This window comes from Harpia harpyja, chromosome 11 (assembly GCF_026419915.1).
Source record: "Harpia harpyja isolate bHarHar1 chromosome 11, bHarHar1 primary haplotype, whole genome shotgun sequence".
Classification (NCBI taxonomy): domain Eukaryota; kingdom Metazoa; phylum Chordata; class Aves; order Accipitriformes; family Accipitridae; genus Harpia; species Harpia harpyja.
In genome coordinates this window covers 93,791-115,057 of record NC_068950.1, presented here as the reverse complement: position 1 = coordinate 115,057, position 21,267 = coordinate 93,791, and the positions used below count along the sequence as shown (strand labels likewise).

Below are 21,267 nucleotides of genomic sequence, written 5' to 3'. Positions count from 1 at the left end.
GGGGGGAAAGCCCGCTCCGCGCAGGCTCGGAGAGGAGGGCGACAACGAGCAGGGGGGAGGGGGAAGGCGGGGCCTGGAAGGAAACTTGAATGACAACTCTTGCGCAGGCGCAGACGGCGTCGCCCGCATCCAAGGTCGGCTCGCGAGCTCTCGCGCATGCATCCGAGGGCCGAAACAGACTGCGGTTGCGCATTTGCGGTGAGGCAGTCAAAGGAACTAGTGCGCATGCGCACCTGCAATAGCCTGTGCTAGAGCGGGGAGGTCTATCTGCGCATGTGCGCAGCCCCTTCGGTCCTTCTGGTCAACGCGCGTGCGGGCTGCGGTTCCTTTCCTTCCCTCCCCTTTTCTCTTCCGCGCGTCTCGGTTTTGCCACCATTTTGTGGGGCAACTGCGGCTTTTTGCCGTGGTTTTTATCCCGCCGTGCTCTGTGCGTGCGAGTCGAAACAACGGCCCCATGGCGGAGAGTCAGTTAGCGGCCGGGCAGGGAGAATCTGCGTCCCTGGGTGGGTCTGGAGTCTCCAGTTCGGAGTCTGAAAACCGGCGGCGGCTGAGCGAGCTGCGCGTGATAGACTTGCGGGCTGAACTCAAGCGCCGCAATTTGGACAGCAGTGGAAACAAGAGCGTCCTCATGGAGCGGCTCAGGAAGGTGAGCAGGGAGACGCGCTGGGGCTGCCTGAGGGGGAGGCGTAGCCGGCGCCCGCGCCACTCTAGCCCGCCAGGCACTGTGAGGAAAATGGCGCCAAAAGGCCGTAGAGCGGAGGGAATGGGGCTGCGGGGACCAGGGGGCGTGCGCCGGGCTCTGGGGGTGGTTCCGTGGAGCCCGCCAGGCCCAGTGCGAGCATTCCGTGCGTGGCGGCTGTGGCCCCGTACTTGGTCGTCCCAGGCTCGCCCCTGAGACCGCCGGTCTTAGGTAGTAGCGGTGGGGTGCATGTGTCGAAGTCTGGCGTTTCCACCGATGCAGCGAGCCCCCTCCGATTTCCTAGACCTGCACAGCACAGCGTGTCTGCCGTGGCACTCGGCCCAAGTGTTTCTAGCCTCATGCCTCACTGGGCTTTCCGCCATGCATTGAGCTCCTGGATTTACAGTTCTGTACACTGTCTGCTAAGCTTTTTGCTGCATACTGATTTTTTTCTGGCTTTCTAGCTGGTAGCCTGTACACTGTATCCTCATCAGAATGTTTGGTATGTTAGTAGCATGTGGACTGCCTTCATTGAACTGATGCTTTCTGTCTCCTAGATCTGAGGTTCTTACTCTGTCACAACGCCCCGGGTATCTGCACTGTTGCAAACGCTGTAGGATAGACTTTTTTTTGTCTATAGGTTACGCTGCTGACAGCTTTCCAGAAACTTTACACCCACATGTTACTGTTTACTGCGTGCTTGTTGATTTGATCTGGTGGTCTTTGGTTTGCATATCCAAGTTGCTGCTGTCTAATTCAAAGCACTAGATTCTTGTTTCTGTATTTTTCTGCCTCTGGTGTCCAGCTCTTAAACTCAACAGAAATGCACAGATGGCATTTTTATGTCTGTCTTGATATCTATCTTTATCTTTTCCCCTTAATAGGCTATTGAGGAGGAAGGGGGGAATCCTGATGAAATTCCAGTGGTTTCAGAAAATATCATGAAGAAAACTCCAAAAAGAAGCAGCAAAGGTACAGGGCAGTTAGAGAGGATCTCCACCCTGTCCTCTTTGAGTTTTCTAGCAACTTTTACTCGTGAAATGGAACTTTGCTAATCTTTTTTCTGAAGTCTGCTTTTTTTTTTGGAAAAGTGCTTGGTTTAATTTTGGCACTGTTGCTGAATGTTTTGCAGTCCCAAAGCTATAGCTAACATTACTTTCCTGAGCCAGATTTGGGTAAAACTGGTTCTCTGGAAGAAATCAAGCACAGTTGAATCTTCTAGGGGTGGGTGGTGTGGTATTAACAGTCACTTACTCACAGAACTTCATGTAATATAATAAGGTAGGAATTGGTCCACTCAAAGGATCTGTTGGTTTGTTCTCAGAGTTCCCTGAAATTTGTAGCAGGCATTACTAAGTAATGCTGAAGCCACAGCAGTGTTTTTGAAATAGATAATTGGTTTTTTACGTGTCTGTACCTTTACTTTTGAGAAATGCAAAGGGTTTTTTTTTTAGGTAGAAATGCAGAGTTTCTAGCAAATTCAAAATAACCTCTGTAGTGTCTTATGCTTATGCTTCATAGCTAATAGCAGTCTCATTTTTCTCTCCAGAAGGCTAGTTTTTAATCAATATCTGAAATTGGATATGTTTTCAAGGCTTTCACTATGCATCATTTTTCTAATGGTGAGACATAGTCTTACATAATTCTTATTTTTAAAAAAACTGCTATTTTTTCTGAAATTACTTAATTAGCACAGTTTGATCTTTGTCATCAGATAATGTTGAAACTTACTTTTGTATTGGAGCTGAGCAGAATAACTAGTTTAGATGAAGGATTTTAATTAAATTACTCATTTTGATTTACAGAAAAAGTAAATTTGCGAGATGAAGCTTGAATGTTTTGCCAACTAATTTGTTTCACCCAGATTTTTGTCATTACACCCAATTTGGAGTGCTACTACATTTGCTTGCAAACTGAAATGTGAAATCTTAACTGGAAAGAGAACAAATGTCACAACTGTGGGTAAAAGCAGAGAGATCTTTGGTAATAACGTTCATTTTCAAATCTCAGAGGAACACCTAATGTATGTTACAGCACTTTTAGTGTTGGGATGGAAATAGATGAGACATTCCCCTTAGCTCTAAACCCCCTTTCCCTTTTTTATTGTAATGTGCTTGTAGTTTTTGAGGAAAATAACATTCATAAAAGATGAAAAAACAACTTAGAGCTAAGTTTGAGGAGTTACTATTTGGTGCTGAAATGAACATACTGTTTTCTGTAATGTCAGTTCTGATATGTGTCCAGCTGGTGAACGGAGCACTGCAGTAATGCTTAACATGTACAGCAGGTTTTTTTCATTGTTTTGTGTTGGGTTTTTTGTTTGGTTGCTGTTTTTCTTTTTTCCTTCTAGTAAATGTCTAAGGAAATGAAGGGTTGAGATAATAAATTACTGCAATCTCAGCTGAGCCAGTTGTTCTGGGGAGTGCACAGCGGTGCTTCCTGAACTCATGACAGACCTCGGACTGTAGCATGGTTCTCAGTTACTGAACTGGGATGGTATATGAACACTCAGTTGTGGAAAATAAGGAAAAAGCAGATAACTAAGCTGAATGGAATACCAACTCTGAAAAAATAAAACTTGAAGGATACATACTGTTAACTTCTTTTCATTCTAACGATCATAATGTTGTTAGGACGTAGACCAGATGAAGAGGGAGTAGAAGATAATGGCCTGGAAGAGGATTCGGGAGATGGACAGGTATGTGAGGCTGTGTTTGAAGCGAAGTAATGATAGCATTGCTTTCAAGTTACAATGACTATTATATATACTTTTTTTCTTTTTACAGGAGGATATTGAAGCAAGTTTGGATAACTTGCAGGATATTGACATGATGGATATTAGTGTGTTAGATGAAGCTGAAATAGATAATGGCAATGCAGTAGATTGCGGAGAGGAGTACAGTGCTGATAATATTCTTGACTCACTGTCTGATAGTAAAGAAAATGCTGATGCAGAAGTGAAAGAACTTCCAGATCAGCCTACAGAATATGCTGTAGGTAACGTGGAGGCATCCCCACAGTTTTCAGAAATTAAAGAAGAATCAAGAGAAATACCAGTAGTGATGGTATGCATCTCTTATGTGTGTGGAATCAGATTCTTTTTTACTTTTTTAAATTTTTCTTTTTTTAATTAAATAGCAAAACAGTAGCTAAAGAGTATTTGAAACAATTTTGGGCTCTACCAGTTCTCATGGTCATTGCTTTTTCTTCTTTTACATATTTGTGGAAATAACGTTCTTGATTTTAAAAAGCTTAGATGTTGTTTCTACACATATGACTGTACAAATTAATAGTAATCCAGAAAGCGTTTGTTTTAATCATGCTTTGAAGTCTCTGCTTCATCTTATGTTTACATTCCCATTTTCATATCTTTGTTTAGGAGGACATGTGAGGCATACAAATGCTGTAGCCTTATTTACTTTACTTCAGCTGAACAGCAACATTCTGGGAAATGTATTCTAGGTTATTTTTTTGTTAAGATAGGATCTTGCAGTTACTCAGTTGTTGAAAGTATTTTTATGTTGGCTTTCTGTGTTTGGCTGCTGCACTGCTTATATGACACTGACCATCTGGGCTAGAAGATAATTTTTTTTTCCCCCAAAGTCAAGTGTTTATCTCCTGAAAGGTACAACAAAGCATTTGAAGAAAGAAAGTTATTTCTGCCCCATCTAATAGGGAAGTATAGCTCTTTGTCATGTGTGCACATTGTGTCATCAGTCTGGACTACAAGATTCTAAAGTTGGGTGGTGTCCCCCGCTCCCCCCCAAATCTGAAAGTTGCAGAAATAAGCTTAACGCCCTCTCCCCAACCATATCCCTGCCCCACACAAGTCAAATAGAAATACCCAGAAAGTAGTGTTTTTCAGTGACTAAATTACTGGAGTCCAGGTCAGCTCTTGTGGTCCTCCTTTATCAGTAAAGGAAACAGTTATTGAGTCCCATAGACTTTTTGGCTCTATGTTGTTGCTGTAAATAACAAAGAAAGAGTAAGAGAAAGTTTGCTGTTGGAATCCCCATCTTAAAAGATTTTTGTGAGCCGACCAACATAATTGAGAGGTAATGAGAAAGCTTATTCAGTCAGTGGGGATTGGGAAGAGGCATGGGGATCATTGGTCAGTTTTTACCCTTATTAGTTGTTTTGGATGCTAGGTATATTTGCTTAATATTGTTTGCCAGTGAAAACAAAATCTTTGATTTCTCATTCTGGTTTCATTCACAATACCATTCTTTTGTAGATAACAAAACGTCTTCTGTTTACTTTTTAAAGGTAGAGGTTGAAGATGTTGGAAACAGTTTAGATGCTTCTTCATCTGATTTAACCATAATAAAGGTAAATGGTAACCAACTTTTCTTTACAAACAAAAGGGCATAAAATATGCTATATAAACTGTATGGTGAAACACTATATGTACATGTAGTACATAGTAGGTGCATTATTCTGCAAAGAATAGGAGCTAATACCTTTCTAATTTAATCATATGGACAAAGATGTGTATCTATCAGGTTATATGTTTATATTTTTTTATATATATATATTTATATATATATATATATGATGTATATATCGTACTGAGTTTGGGTGGTAGGTTGGATTCTTCCTATCTGTTGTATAAACCAACTCAGTGCCTTGCATTATATATAGCTTCCATTAAAGATGTACATATGCTATGTTGACAAGAAAGCTGAAACTGATCTACTCCTGAACTACTGGCCTTGTTTCCAGATCACTCATGGTAGGTTAAGGACACTTGTAGCTCCAGGTGAAGCTGGTGTTTCTATCGATCCTGTTTTCAGAAAGCAGACTTCCTGAAGCAGACTTTAGAGAAGGATAACATGAAGATAAACTTTGCTCTATGCTGCTTACATTTATTGATTTATTTACCCGTGCGAGTGTGTACCGTGTGTTCAACAGGTGTCTGAATTTGAGAAATACTGAAGCTTTTGCACATTTCGTAAAACTTGGAAGACATTAAAAAGTAATGTTAAACCTTCTTGTGAGAAATTTATTTAAAATTCAATGTTTTCAAGGCTGAAATAGGCTAAATTATGGTAACTCTTTTCCTAAATTCTCTCCTGTCTTGGGGGGATGAGAGGTGTCATTCAGAATAACATCTTGACTTCTTATGAAATAGTGATATTTCTCCTTTTTTTAATCTTTTTCACTGCAGGAACTTGAAGAGTTACCTTTGGAGCCAGGTACTGTTTTTTTGTTCTTGTGTTTTTGTTGGTGTGGGTTTTTTTGTTTGTTTTGGTTTTGTTTAAATTAAAAAAAAAAAAAAGTCCTGGGCGTTGAAAGAGTTTCATTCTTCATTTAATTCTTTTGTGTCCCTGGTTGTTTTGGTTTTTTGTTTGGTTTTTCTTTTTTAAATGCGTTACTGTAGTGTACGTTATTATGGTGGACAGTCCAGGTCATGTAGGGTCATAGAGATTGGAAACCCAGTCATATCACCAGATCTGTGAATAACTGCTTTTTTGAAAATGTGTATTTAATGTGATGAAATGGTTCCATAGAACTGTTACTGACAGTGGATTTAAGGAATGAGCCTTAAAGCCGTAAAGGTTCTGAAAACAGATCTTGTGATATCACACTGTACTGTAGTTCTATAAATATAAATACAGGAGCGTAGGTAATACAAAGCTTTGGTACAGAACAGAAATTAAACAGTGACTGGACTTCTGAAGAAGGAATACATCGTCATCACAGGAATTTTCTACAGATCCTATTCACTCTCTGGACTGCAAATGCACTTGTGCACCATCAGAAGATGCCCAGTTCTCATGTTGGACTGTCAGCTAAAAGAACTTCACAGAAATTTGGAAATTGAACTCTCAATGCCTTGATACGTTCAGTTAAGCATCTCGGACTCTGGAAGCTAACTAGAGAAGAAACAGAGCTGAACGATTTCATGAAGAATATCAAGGATCAGCCAGAAGGTTTTTGTTAAATCTGTGGGGGCATTTTTCTTCCCTGTTAACATTTTAGGGCTGATTTGGTAGTTTGTCAGAGAGCGGTTAGCATAGTACTTTTAACACTGTGTACACTAGGGTTTTCCAATCTCTGTGTAGCTTAGAAGTTCTCTTGGTGTTAGTGTGGCAGCCATGCCAGTTCCACATTTGTGATTGCTGTATTTCCCTGGTGATTAAATCTTGTGCCATTCTATTCCTGTTAAATCCGTAGAAAATGAGAAAATACTCGACATTTTGGGGGAAACTTGTAAATCTGAACTACTTAACGAAGAAACTTCCGAAGCGGAGCGGCCACATGCACAGGAAGCAAGTAACGTGGTGCCAGGCAAGAGGCTAGCGGAGGAAGAGGACGCTCTTGCTGCCGCTCAGTTGGAGGAAGATGCTTTAGATTTGGACAGCAAATCGGCACAAGCTATGGCAAGGAAGGAAGCAAAGCGTTTAGTTGTAGCAAAAGGGGAGACAAGTGAACAGACAATAGAGGAAGAGAAACCGGACTCTGAATCTTTAGTAGTAGAGACCCTAAGCGATCAGAGTAGCAAACGCTCCCAAGGCCTGGAAGCCTCTAGTGGGGAAACAGCGGAAAAAGGCGCAGGTCCTGAAGCCAAAGGTAGCAAAGAAGATGCCAAGAAAACAGAAGACAAAGCTAATTCTGAGGAATCCCCTGCTACTAAAGAGTCCTCAACCAGTGAGGGCGGTGATCAGAAAAAGAGGTTTGTTTTTTCTCCGTTATAGACCAGATGCTATCTTTTTTTCATTGGTCCTTAAGTGATGCGAATAAGCTGTTTCCTTCAATTGGCCACCGAGACTGATGAAATTGTAGCCTATTGCTAAAGAGTCTGTTTTATTTCTCCATGTGCAGATATTTTTATTTTTTTTTAAACACAGAGGGTTTGATTTCTTTCCTTCCTCAACCTTCAAAGGTTGTTTTCTTAAATTACTCTTAGTTCTGTCATCTGCAAAACAGAATTGTCTGTTTAAGGATATGAATCCCATATTTCCTGTCACTCTTCTATAAATTTGCAAAGATAGAGTTTATTTCAGAACTAATTTACTGGTAGGTATCCAATTTTAGTGCACAATCTAAAATTAATGTTCTTTTTGCATATGATTGGTTGAATAACGTGGTGTTTTGTCTTTAGCCCTGTTGAGGAGGACAGAGATACAAAGATAATCTCAAAAGATGAGAAAGGTATGTTTTTTAAAAAAAACTGTACAAATGACTTGGAAAAAAATGTTATGGGGTCAAATCTAACCATTACTTGTGGGTCAGTTGTAGTAAGTAACCATTCAAAGGAGTGACTAGGGTAATAGTTCTGCTCACTTTTTGACTCGCCTTTCTTGCTTTGCTTATTTTTTGTGTCTTGTTAAGTCCCTAAATGTGCATATGTCTTCACTGTAGTAGTTACATTGGAGTCCCACTAGCTTTGTGAATGGTGATAGGTACCAGCAAGACCAGGATTTGTCTGAAAAATCTCAACAGATGCCTAAGTCTATAGGTTTATACTCTGTGTGGCAATTCTGGTGGGGACTGTTAATTCGGTGAACCCTCAATGCAGTTGTAAGATAGGCCTTCAAAGCATGAATTGTAAATTTCAGTTCATGTAATTTCTGTAACCTTATTAACCGTCGAAGTTTTTTTTTTTTTTTAAAAAAAAGTCTCTTGTGAATTAACATTTAATACTGTATAATTCTCATAAGTGATTGAAGTGTAGGAAGACAATATGTAGACGAAAACTCATTAAGACTATTCAAATGCACATCAAGTATGGAGTTCAGAAGTTCATTTTTGCAGGCTGCAATATGTCTATTTTAAAATTGATTGAAAGAGGTAGAGGTAGAATTGCATTTGAAGAACTTTATGAAGGGAAAAAAAAAGGGGGTTATAGGGCAATTACTTTTTCACTGTTGTATTCTTGTGCTACATAGTTTTTTATGTTTGGCTTTTTTTGTACCTTAGGCCGTGCGGGTAGTGGTTCTGGCAGAAATTTGTGGGTTAGTGGACTTTCATCCTCTACTAGAGCTACAGACTTGAAGAATCTTTTCAGCAAGTATGGAAAGGTATGTAGTGGATATGTAAATTAACAAACCATTTTATCAGTTTAAAAGGATGACCTTAAATGTAGCTCTTATTTTTCCTAATAAAAAACTGGGTAGGCTAAGCACTTAACTTTGTGTTCTTTTGAAACTGTACCTGAAAGTAGCATACTTCATAAAGAAGGTTGTCTGCAATGGAGGGGGGTGGGGGGGCGGGTGGGCAGGCAGAAATCCAGATTTTAGAGAATCTCTGTCCAGATACGTGTAAAAATGAGGCAATTCTTGACAGGAGAGACTGGTGGGTCGTCATCTAGTACGCTATAGTCTAATTATACCTCTTGGGTGTCCAGTGATAGTTAACGCTGTATTAAACTGTTTCATTTCAAGGGGTATTCCTTTGAGAAATCTAGCTTTTGAGAGCAGTCTTCCATTTGTTCTTCAGTGCCAGCTAGGATATGAGACCAGAAGTTGTGGAAGGGAACTCTTTCCATGACCATCTCCCCTTCCTCCTAATAAATTTCTGAATGTAATATAAATGTGCCTCTGTGCTGTCAGAGATCATCATCTGTGGATAAAAACTAGCAGAGGTGTCCTGTAAGAAAAGACAAAGTGGTGGTAGGATTTTTTTAATTATTATTACACCCCTCCTGCTGTGGTGGTTGACCCTAGCTGGATCTCAGGTGCCCACTAAAGCTGCTCTATTGCTCCCCCTCCTCAACTGGACAGGGGAGAGAGAATATAACAAAAGGCTCGTGGGTCGAGATAAGGACAGGGAGAAATCACTCAGCAATTACTGTCATGGGCAAAGCAGACTCAACTTAGGGAGAATTAACTTAATTTATTGCCAATCAAACCAGAGTAGGGTAGTGAGAAATAAAACCAAATCTTAAAACACCATCCCCCCACCCCTCCCTTCTTTCCGGGCACAGCTTCACTCCCAAATTGTCTACCTACCCCACCCCCAGCAGCACAGGGGGACGGGGAATGGGGGTTACGGTCAGTTCATCACACGTCTCTGCTGCTCCATCCTCTTCAGGGGCAGGACTCCTCACACTCTTCCCCTGCTCCAGCATGGGGTCCCTCCCATGGGAGACAGTTCTCCATGAACTGCTCCAGCATGGGTCCCTTCCACAGAGCTGCAGTCCTTCAGGAGCACACTGCTTCGGCATGGGTCCCCCGTGGAGTCACAAGTCCTACCAGAAAACCTGCCCCAACATGGCCTCCTCTCTCCATGGGTCTGCAGGTCCTGCCAGGACCCTGCTCCAGAGCCAGCTTCCCACGGGGTCACAGCCTTCTTTGGGCATCCACCTGCTCCAGCGTGGGGTCTTCCATGGGCTGCAGGTGGATATCTCCTCCACTGTGGACCTCCCTGGGCTGCAGGGGGACAGCCTGCCTCACTATGGCCTTCACCATGGGCTGTAGGAGAACCTCTGCTCTGGCGCCTGTAGCAACTCCTCCCTCTCCTTCTTCACTGACCTTGGTATCTGCAGGGGTGTTTCTCTTACATGTTCTCACTCCTCTCTCTGGCTGCAGTTTCTCTGCTGCAGCAATGTTTTTTCCCTTCTTAAATATGTTATCACAGAGGCGCTACCACTGTCGCTGATTGGCTCGGCCTTGGCCAGCAGTGGGTCCGTCTTAGAGCCGGCTGTTATTGGCTCTGTTGGACAGAGGGAAAACTTCTAGCAGCTTCTCACAGAAGCCACCCCTGTAGCCCCCCCGCTACCAAAACCTTGCCACACAAACCCAATACATCTGCATATATATGTCTTCCTTAAGTTAGTGACCTGCTCAGCAAATTGAAGATGAATTTTCTGAGCTGGTTATTATGGCGGTCTCTTTTTCAGCAGAGCTGTATCAATAATCTGTTCCACAATCAGATTTATCTGTTTCATGGAATTTTGTGTTTGTTTTATACTCTTCAGAACACATGTGGAATAATCTTAAATTTGAACCTTTTCAGCTGTGTTTGTATTGCTGTCAACTTGGGTGTAAAAGCTGTTCACATCATATTCTGTGAAATAGTCTTTAGCGAGGCACTTCTAGAACACGGTTGGCCCAACAGTGTAGAGGTCAAGTTAAAATGATAACCCTTCCTTTGCTGCCTGTCAGATGAGCCTAGCAATGTTGTCTTCTGAGAATGCTGATGGAATGTCGTGTGCTGAGCATATATCTTTCCTTTTAAAAGTGGATTGGTGCTATACTGCGTGGTACTGGTAGACGGAGTTGCTCAAATGGTGATTAAGTTAGAATTTATTTGGCAACAGATCTGCAAACAGAGTAATTTTTTTCCCAAAGGTGGTCGGTGCAAAAGTAGTGACAAATGCTCGCAGTCCTGGTGCTCGCTGTTATGGCTTTGTTACAATGTCAACATCTGAGGAAGCCACTAAGTGTATTAATCATCTCCACAGAACAGAGCTGCATGGAAAAATGATTTCTGTGGAAAAGGTAAGTGGTAGCTATTCCGTGAGAGTGTAATGAAAATAAAAGTGTGCAAGTTTAATGTCTGTCTCTTCTTATAAAAATATTTCTGGCTAAAATTCTAGGCAAAAAATGAACCAGCTGGGAAAAAGCCTTCAGACAAAAAGGAAGGTGAAGCAAGGAAGGAAAAAGACAGGCACCATTCTGCAGAGTCCAAATCTGAGAAGTAAAGTGTTTTTTTGGTATTTCTCTATGTTTAAAGGCCACGCATTTGAAATGCAGCCACGTGACCAAAGTGAACAGTAACTGTAATAAATCTCGATTTGCCACTTCATACTGCATCTGAAATAGGAGTAATACTTGAAAATTTTGAATTAGTGTTCTACAGCAGTAAGTGCTGCTTAATTGGCCCTCCGTTCAGAAATAAGGAGCTTTTCAGGGTTTAGTATCAAAACTTATAAGTTATATCAGGAGATATCCAATCAGCTGGTTTTTGGATAAACCATTATTTTTATCAGAATCATTCGTCCTCTGATCTGACTCTGGCTTGGCCTTCTCTTTTAACTGGCAAGTATTTCCAGGATTTTGTCTGTTGTTTTGATAGACTGTTTACATGGTTAGTGAGTGAAACGTCAATATTTGTTTTTTCAAGTGGTCTTTTGCTTTTGAAAGAGGCATTTTGCTTTACTACTTTTTGTTTTGTCCTAAAATTTTAAAAGATTTGGCAAACGAGATGCTTTGGTAGGCTAGCCTGCTTGCATCGGGTGTTTAAGGTGTTTGTGTACAAAAGCTCTTCTGGTGGAGCTCGACGTCTGCCTGGGTGGGCCCTCTTCCCCCTATGCTAAGCATGAACTTTGCTTATAGGCAGAACAGAAGACTTGACTTCTAGCACTTGAATTCTCCAAATATTCAGAAGTATTATCTGTTGGTTCTCACTTTTGGTCAGCTTTAGCTTAGTATTGGTTGCTACTCTTAATCGTGCATACAAGTATGCATTGGCTTCAGCATAGCAGCATGGAAGGTATTAGGAGTGGGCATTTGAGAGTATTTTCCAGAGGGTTCTGAGGGGTTTCTTTGTGGTTGGTGGGTTTTTTTGGGGGTTTTGGTTTTTTTTTTTGGACATGGTTTGCTTGATCAGAGTGGTTATATAGCACTTTTTGTTAGGTTCTCTATTAAAGCAAAGTTTACCTATAGGTCTGTTGGTATTAAGAAGGAGGAGAAGACTGACAAAAAAGATGATGCTAAGAAATCAGAAAAAGATGGAAAAGACGAAAAAGAAGGAAAAGAGAAAGATGAACAAAAGGCTGGATCCTCTGATAGATCTAGGGCAAGCAAATCAGGTAATTCTAGCTGCCTTTCAGGAATGTTTTCAAGGATACTTGTTTTAAAAAACAAATTTAAAAAAATGGTACAAAGAGTATAAGTGACTGCGACAAAGCTACTTTACATCCAAAAAATGTCCTTTATCAGCTAAGTAGGAAATGGAAGAACAAGCATAAACATTCAGAATCATGGCTGATTAGAAGACTTCAGCTTCTGCAAATCTCAGTGTTCTTATTAGATGTGATTCATAATTCAGTAAAAAGACCATGAAGTGTACTTAGGAATACTGAGGTTTTCCTGGTGAACAAAAAACAACACCAGAAAATACCTTGAAAACTTTTTTTCTGACATGGAACACTAGTTACTTAGCAACAAAGTTTTCATAATTACGGGTCTTTAAATACTCAAAATGGTAGACTCTGAATTCTGTGGAACTACCACTGGGTTTAGACCTGACACAGTGTGCAGTTCTGTGTGCTTTTTTTTTTTTTTCCCTCCACTGTGGCAAAGGGATGTATTTTGCAGACAGAAGAATGACATTAAATTTGCTTTCTTTTAACTGTCATCCCTGCCAGAAAACACTACTGTAATTTTGTGATAGCTTTACTGCCCCCATCCCCAACTTGGCCAAATCTTGGTAAGCTATTTAAATCATAAATGTATTCTTCCATAAGTTATTTAAAACCTCAATAAAATAACTTTTTGCTGCTTAGTTTCTTGACTGTTTTAAATCTCGCAAGAATTTTTGAATGTCTTGTGTATTACTTATTCTTGGATGTATTTTATTTTCTAGCGAGTCGAGGAACTGAAAGGACAGTGGTAATGGATAAATCTAAAGGAGAACCAGTTATTAGTGTGAAAACTTCTACATCAAAAGAGAGGGTGAGTAAAACTTTCAGAGAAGTCTTTGTGTAAAAATAAGTGTCAAATAGCTTTCTATGCATATCGTTGAAGGGTTTTTTTGCCTTGCATATTGGGAACAGTTATCCTTTTATCACTTTTTAGAAAGCATTAGGGTGTTAAGGATGCTGCAAAGGTAAATGCTTATGCTTCACCTTCTTTATAGTTTTTGTCACTGCAGTCCTAGTTGAAGAAGTAGAGTTGCAATATGAAACTGGTGTTAAGATGATGTGTTTCCTCGAGCATGAGTGTGGTGACTGGTGACCTTTAAAGTGGTGTATCATTTGCCACTGGTGCAAGTCAGATCATGTGCCCCTAGTATTTATATATATTTAAACTCTTTAGAAGTTTTACGCAAATTCAGGGTACTTTTCCCCGACCTACTTTTCCATGGAATTCCAGCATTATTTACCTCTGGGAAGGTCCGATAGCCTGTTTTGTTCAGGTTGGCATAACATAGGCCTTTTACCTAGGAATTTTAGCTAAAAATGCACTGTGTTCAGCTAATTTATTGTTTTGATTTAACTCAGAGTACAAAAAGCCAGGATCGCAAATCTGAGAGCAAAGAAAAGCAAGATATTTTATCGTTTGATAAAATCAAAGAACAGCGAGAACGTGAACGTCAGAGACAGAGGGAACGAGAAATCAGGGAAACGGAAAGACGCCGGTGGGTTTTCCCAGTTTTGCTCTAAATGTGGAATGGCATTTGGTTTTACTTCCCTTATCTGTGTTTTGAACAGGCTGCAAAGTAGTCTCCTGTTGGCCCTCCAACATTAGTATCTCAGATCGATTTCGTACTAATCTATTGACAGAACAGACATAATGCCAAATTACGAAGTTTTTTACTACTGAAATCGATCTTCTCTAAGCCTATGATTTTTGGGAGACTTGTTGAATAATAACTCTTGTAGGTGCTTTCAGGTCTCATGTTCCACTCGGATCAGATTTGAATTTCCATACTTGATTTTTGCCTGGAAGTTCATAAATACTGTTTGTCAGACTTCTGTCTTGGGACATGCTGTGCTCTATGAACACTTTTCCAGAGCTGACTTAAGAGTAGATACCGTGTTAGTTATGCAGAATGCTTACCCTTGCTTCTTTCATCTGTAGGGACTTTTAAAAAAATTTTTTTTTTTTTTTTTCCCCCTCCCTAAACAAAGCAGCTGTGATTTAGTTGAGATCATTCGCATTTAAGCAGGTAGTGGGAATAACATAGAAACTTGAAAAAGCAAACAAGAAACCCCAGCCAAAACAAAGAAGCAATAAAGCTTAGACTTGAGATTCTTAATCGAAAACACAATATCTCTTTGAATTAGAGAGAGAGAGAGACGAGAACGAGAACAGCGTCTTCAAGCTATTCATGAGCGGGATGAAAGACAGAGGCTTCAGAGAGAGCGAGAACGACTTGAATTTCAAAGGCAGCGTCTTGACAGAGAGCGGTTGGAGAGGGAGAGATTGGAGAGAGAAAGAATGCACATAGAGCAGGAAAGGAGACGAGAACAGGAACGAATCCAGCGAGAGAGGGAAGAGCTGCGACGGCAGCAGGAACAGCTACGCTATGAACAAGAACGGCGATCTGCCATGAGAAGGCCTTATGATCCTGACGGCAGGTGATGATAACTGTGATGAGATTCCAAACTCTTTGGCCCCATCCAGTTACAGATAGAGCATTTAAAAGCCTATGTAAATTGTGAGTACTCCTGCTGAAGCAGTCATGGGAGCTCACAACTGAAAGACTATTTACATGTTGCTTTTAACACTTTAATATTGATCTTCAGAAAGAGCAAGTGTCATACTTGTATACCTGCAAGCAGAATTTTATTACAGCATGTTTAAAATTCTTATTTCCCAAAGAGGAGTGGCTGAGAATAGAAACTGCATATTGACTCTAAAGCAGGATTGCTAGTGGAAACAAATAGTCATTCTCTACTCACATCAGCACATGCTGAGATTAAGCTTTTATGTATAGTGTCGATACACCTAGCTTCCTCTGAAACATGATGCCCCCTAAACACACAAGGGTTTTTAATTATAAATAAAAAATAATTGTTTGGATAATTAGATTGAATGAGTTTTGATACCAGGAGAGCAAGAAAGGAAGATTCGTTTGAGATTACTACTAATCGTGGCCTTCTTTGCAGGCGAGATGACCCATACTGGCCAGAGGCAAAGCGAATGGCAATGGATGATAGGTATCATTCTGAATTTAGTCGTCAAGACCGCTTCCACGACTTTGACCACAGGGATCGTGGCCGATACCAAGATCACTGTTTGGACAGGTTGGCAAGACAGTGTCTTTTCTTCCTATACCTGTATGGAAATTAGGTGTCTTTTTGTAGCTTACTGATGGCTTGAAGGGTGCCAAAAGAGAAGAGCAAAACAAATGAGCCTTGTGCCTTTCTCGTGTCTAATTTTATTATGTACTTGCAATCCTGTGTTTCTATAATTTATGGATATACCAGAAAGAGGCTGCATAAAGATTATAAGCCAAGTCCTAATGTAGTCTGCTGTGATGCTGAGGGAGATCCTGCAGCTTCTCTTGAGATGTATGGAAATCTGGTTTATGAATCCCTGTTCATTGGCCTCAGATTGAGCCATTTCCTTTTGCTTTAAAACTTTTCCTACTTTGATTTTTGCAGCCTAGCTAGCGCAGACTTTTAGTTCCACAGAATGCAAAAATACTTTTTGCATAGTGCTGTTGAGACTTCTGTGTTGCTCTCAAAGGATCTTTGGCAAAAACCATACCACTTTGCTTGTGCTTGTGACTCATTTCTGATACTGGTAGGTTCACTCAGTATTCTCCCTTGGTACCATCGAGTACCTGACCATGACTCAGTGATGCCTTGCGTACCCATATTACAGTAATACATGTTATTTTGATCTCTTTCTATCCTATGAAACAAAAACTCATTTGAATATCTTACCTCTAAACAAACATTGGGATTCAGATTTACAGCATAATGAGGATAAATTTTCATGCACTATTTCATACAGATATCAGAATTATGATTACTGTGTTGGTTCAACTGAAACTTCTCTTTTTTTATTCCAGAAGAGACAGTTCGAGAGGAATACCAGATCGAGATGGGCAGGTGGGTTATACCCAAATAACCTCTTTAGTTAAAAAGCCAAACAAACTGACCCCAAAGTGGAAAGAACACAGTGCGCATGCTGCTTAGTTCTTAAATGCAACCACCACTGGGTTTAAACTGAGCAGATGTTCAAGCAGCAACTGATTTTGCATGTTAACATGTGGAATGTAAGTTATTAAGTTATCTGCTCGCTAGGGTGGTAGCCACCGATTGGGCTGGGGGGAAACCTCTGAGCGATGGGAGCTACCGAACAGCATCTCTTCAGGCTGGTACATGGCGATAAGTTTTCTGGTTAACCATCTTAGCTGTCTGTATTGCATTAAGAGGTAGTTACTGTAGTGTCTTAACCTTAGCAAGGGATCCCTTCTGTGATGTTTATCTAAATGGTTTGTAGAAAATAACTGGTGTCATAATGGGACAAGGCAGGTGACTGTAAAAGGACAGGTGTGAAAACCAGTACCACACTGATATACAAAACGTTTCATTTCTGAAGCGGTGGGAAGTAGGCAGATATTGTATGTAAAAATTAAAAATCTGGAGCCAGAATGTAAGCCTTAAACCCATCCCACCAAACAAGAAAAACCCATCCCACCAAACAAGAAAAACCCATCCCACCAAACAAGAAAAACCCATCCCACCAAACAAGAAAAACCCATCCCACCAAACAAGAAAAACCCATCCCACCAAACAAGAAAAACCCATCCCACCAAACAAGAAAAACCCATCCCACCAAACAAGAAAAACCCATCCCACCAAACAAGAAAAACCCATCCCACCAAACAAGAAAAACCCATCCCACCAAACAAGAAAAACCCATCCCACCAAACAAGAAAAACCCATCCCACCAAACAAGAAAAACCCATCCCACCAATGAGCAGAGTGGAATCTGTGCTGTGAAATAAAATAAATGCCTAGAGTGAACTGCGCACAGTAGCAACAATGGAACTAGTAAAAAATGAGACAGCTACTGTTTTATTTTCTGACAGCATATAGAAAGGCAGCCTCTGAGGAGCTGAATTTTTGCAATCCTAAAAGAAATCTTGTATTGATTCTTGGCATAACTCTGTACCATTTCCCTTCCAGCATTACCCAGATGAACGACACGGAGGGCCTGATCGTCACTCCCGGGATAGTTGGGGTGGCTATGGGTCTGACAGAAGAATGAGTGAAGGGAGAGGGATACCTCCACAAACCCGGTTAGTGCATGTGAAATAAGGGAAGTGATTTGTTAGTTCTTAAAATTTTAACTCTTCATGAACCTTTGAAGGGTGACAGCAGAAGCAGTTTGACAAGGGTGAATCCTCTCTCCAGATAGTTTCTTCAAGCATCTGGAGAAGCAAGGAATTCACACGTGTAGCTCCCCTGTGCATCAAGGGAATGGAGCGTTGTAGTGAGTAAAGTAGTGCTGCTCAGTTAGCTCAGCTCATAACTGTGGTTCCCTTGTAAATAACTTTCTTTTCTACAGATGAGATTCAGTCCTGTACCGGATGCGCTAGTAATGCGTACAAAAGTCTCATTTGTGGCTAGTGGTCAGGTTTTAAGGAAATCAAGTCAGAATCTCTGCAATTGTGGGCAACTGAGACTCATCTGGAATTGTAGTGTTTTTTCTTCAAACCAGCTAGTTGAGCTAGGCATATTCCAGATTCATAATGTTCAGTTCTACATTAATATACCAGAGGAATGGTGGTCAATGAATTGTTCCATGTTTGAGTATTTTAGTACATTGCAATACTAATTATGTCTCTGTAGATCAGAAAAAGATGAGCTTTGTTGTGCGAAGGATGCTGTTCAGCAAGGTTCTCATTGTTTCTCTTTGACCAGTTTTTATTGCAATGATTGGGTGGCTATAGATACAGCTTGATTAACAATTTAATACACTTTTGTATGGGGTACGGTGTTTGGCTTTACCCTGTGCTGCTAAATGGATAAGGGACACACCTAGAAGATGTTCTTTTATTTTTTTAAGAGATGGACGTGACTGGGGAGATCATGGTCGAAAGTTAGAGGGGCATCAAGATCGTTCATGGCAGGGAAATGTGGATGGAGGAATGATGGGACGGGATCATGAGAGATGGCAAGGTACACTTGCTGCTTACCAGTGTGATCGTGGTTTTTTCTATGAATTACTGCTGCTGAACTTCTAGCGGTAGTTAAAATTCCTATGGAGCTTTAACAGCGTTACTGAGAAAGCAAATAAAATTCTGGGAACAAGGTGGCTTTTTTATTAGGAAAACACAAAAGTCTCTCTCTCTCTCTCTCTCTCTCTCCCCCCCCCTCTCCCCCCCCCCCCCCCCCCCCCCCCCCCCCCTCATTAGGTGGTGATAGAAGCATGCCTGGTCAGTCAGGACCAGGCCATGTGATGAATCGAGGAGGGATGTCGGGGTAAGAAGCTTTGTCAGAGTGCTTATAATGTTTTAATAATAGTTGACTGATCTGTATAAAAGAAGAAATTCCTGTGTCAATTGTGAAAAATAATACTTCCAGCTTCTACTTAACTATGGATTGGCAAGTAGAAAAAAAACCTAAGCAAACATCTTTTCTCAGTCACGGTAGCATTAACTTTTCTGGGCAATTTTCAATTTGTCTGGTCTTGTTTTTAGGCGCGGAGGGTTCACGCAAGTTGGAAACCAGAGCCAGATAATGCAGAGTAGTGGAATACAAGGAGTGTTTACGGGTCAGGAGCGGACAAACAGGCCGGCTGAACCCCGTTTTACCCGCCGCTACTGAAAGCACTATATATATACATATATATATATTTTTTTTTTTTAATGCCAGATGACAATGTTGGTGAATTTTATTAACTGGGGTCACCTTGAATTTGTGATTACAAAAAGCAAGACTGCTGCTGCATTGTAGCCGAATAATATGTCAACTTGTCGGTTTGGTTTCTTTTTTTTGTAATAAACATGTTCTTGGTCAAACATCACTTAAAGTTTCTGTTAGTGAAACATTCCATTTTTCAAAAATAATAAAATCACTTTACGGCTACTAATTTCATGTGTCTAGAGTCTTTGGCAACATGCCTCTGTTGTGGTTTAACCCCAGCCACCAACTAAGCACCATGCAGCTGCTCACTCACTCCCCCCCCCGCCCACTGGGATGGGGGAGAAAATTGTGAAAAGAAGTAAAACTCGTGGGTTGAGATAAGAACGGTTTAATAGAATAGAAAAAGAAGAAACTAATAATGATAACAGTAATAAAGTGACAGCAGTAATAATAAAAGGGTTGGAATATACAAATGATGCACAGTGCAATTGATTACCACCTGCAGATCGACACCCAGTTAGTCCCTGAGCGACGATCCCTCTGCCCTCGCCCCCCCCAGTTTATACACTAGATGTGATGTCACATGGTATGGGATACCCTGTTGGCCAGTTTGGGTCAGGTGCCCTGGCTGTGTTCTGTGCCAACTTGTTGTGCCCCTCCAGCTTTCTTGCTGGCTGGGCATCAGAAGCTGAAAAATCCTTTAGACTAAACATTACTTAGCAACAACTGAAAACATCAGTGTTACCAACATTCTTCTCATACTGAACTCAAAACATAGCACTGTACCAGCTACTAGGAAGACAACTAACTCTATCCTAGCTGAAACCAGGACAGCCTCTCATGAGGGGCTTAAAAGGCAGTAAATGAAAGAGATAATTTGCCTTCAACACCATGAGATTCTAAGGGATGCAATGAATCTGTGACAGTGTGGATGTGTATGTGCTTATCTGCATTTGAGGGAGAGGAGGTATCAACATGTTTTCTTATTTCTCCACCAGTTGCTATACCATAAATTAGTATAACTAGAAAGTGCTACAATCCTAAGAGATGCTGGATCCCCAAGCTGCTGGTACACCATGCAGGTGTCATGTGTTCACATAAAAGTGAAACTCGGTTTAGATGCCTGTCCCTCTTCTAGTCTCTTGTCTCTCTCTGCTGCTCTGCATCACTCTTTGTGTCCTACTCTTGGTCCTTCTTTCTCTTGCCCATCCTTCTGACTAGCCCCCCATGTCTTTATCTGGCTACCTATCCCTCTTGCCCCTGCAAGGCCCAGGAGAGTGGGCAGTGGGTGCCCTCCATGCCCCTGCAAGGCCTGGGAGAACCCTAATCCCTCTTTCATCTCCCTGCCCTCCCCTAGGGATCATTATGCTCCCATTAAGTTGCTTCCTTAAGCCTTTCTTGTGCCCCAGAGCACTTTTTTTTTTTCTTTTCTTTCCCCCTCTGTACCATCTCAGATGCCTCTATTCAGTCCCTGGTCCCCTGAGGACATTTGTACTCCTATCCCCCCCATGTTCCTCACCATGTCCCCAAGCTGCCTTTTGTAACTCTGGCTCCCCCAGGATCCCTCTGCTCCCTGTCCCGATGTATCCTGAGGCCATGCAGGTTCCCCTCGGGATGCTTCTGCTCTCTAGCACACTTTGGACCCATCTTGTTCCCTCAGAACCTCACCTACTGCAATCTTTGTGCCCAAAGAAGACTTTTTTCCTCTATGGCATCTGAGATGCCTCTGTGCAGGCCCCCATCCTCTGAGGACAGCTGTAGTCCGCTCAGATTCCCTCCTGAGGCTCTCATGGCATCCCTGAGCCTTATCTCTCCTGTGCCCTCTGGACCCCTCTTCTCCCATTGTGATGCCTCCTTGGAGCTTCTTTGTGCCCTGCAGTCCTCTGCTAGCTCTGTAACGCCCCTTAGTCCCCTGTTATTCCCTGAGAATCGCTCCTGAGGCCATCTTTGTGCCCCAGAGCACTGTTTTTGCCATCTAGGATGCCTCTGTTCAGGCCCTCAGTCCCCGATACCTGTCAAAGGCGGCTCTCTGCTGCCGCCCGCCGACCAAATTGCAGTACTGCAGGTAGGGTACTGAGCATGCGCGATA

General features: G+C 41.5%; 1 protein-coding gene across 6 annotated transcripts; it reads left to right on the top strand.

Moving 5' to 3' along the window:
* Positions 1 to 97: 97 nt before the first annotated feature.
* Positions 98 to 19,404, top strand: LOC128148005 (scaffold attachment factor B1-like). Of its 6 annotated transcripts, XM_052801358.1 has the most exons (21): positions 98 to 646; positions 1,564 to 1,651; positions 3,313 to 3,377; positions 3,466 to 3,744; positions 4,946 to 5,008; positions 5,847 to 5,874; positions 6,857 to 7,355; positions 7,785 to 7,834; positions 8,603 to 8,703; positions 10,975 to 11,124; positions 11,223 to 11,323; positions 12,292 to 12,437; positions 13,214 to 13,302; positions 13,851 to 13,987; positions 14,637 to 14,930; positions 15,462 to 15,599; positions 16,373 to 16,412; positions 17,496 to 17,608; positions 18,379 to 18,491; positions 18,728 to 18,794; positions 19,013 to 19,404. In XM_052801358.1, exons 1-21 carry the CDS (start codon positions 455 to 457, stop codon positions 19,137 to 19,139), a joined length of 2,880 nt encoding a protein of 959 aa, XP_052657318.1. In that variant the 5' UTR covers positions 98 to 454; the 3' UTR covers positions 19,140 to 19,404. The 6 variants fall into 6 exon arrangements, 5 of the variants coding, with proteins under 5 accessions (XP_052657318.1, XP_052657320.1, XP_052657319.1 ...); XR_008237156.1 differs by lacking the exon at positions 18,379 to 18,491; XM_052801360.1 differs by lacking the exon at positions 3,466 to 3,744.
* The last annotated feature ends 1,863 nt before the right edge of the window (positions 19,405 to 21,267 follow it).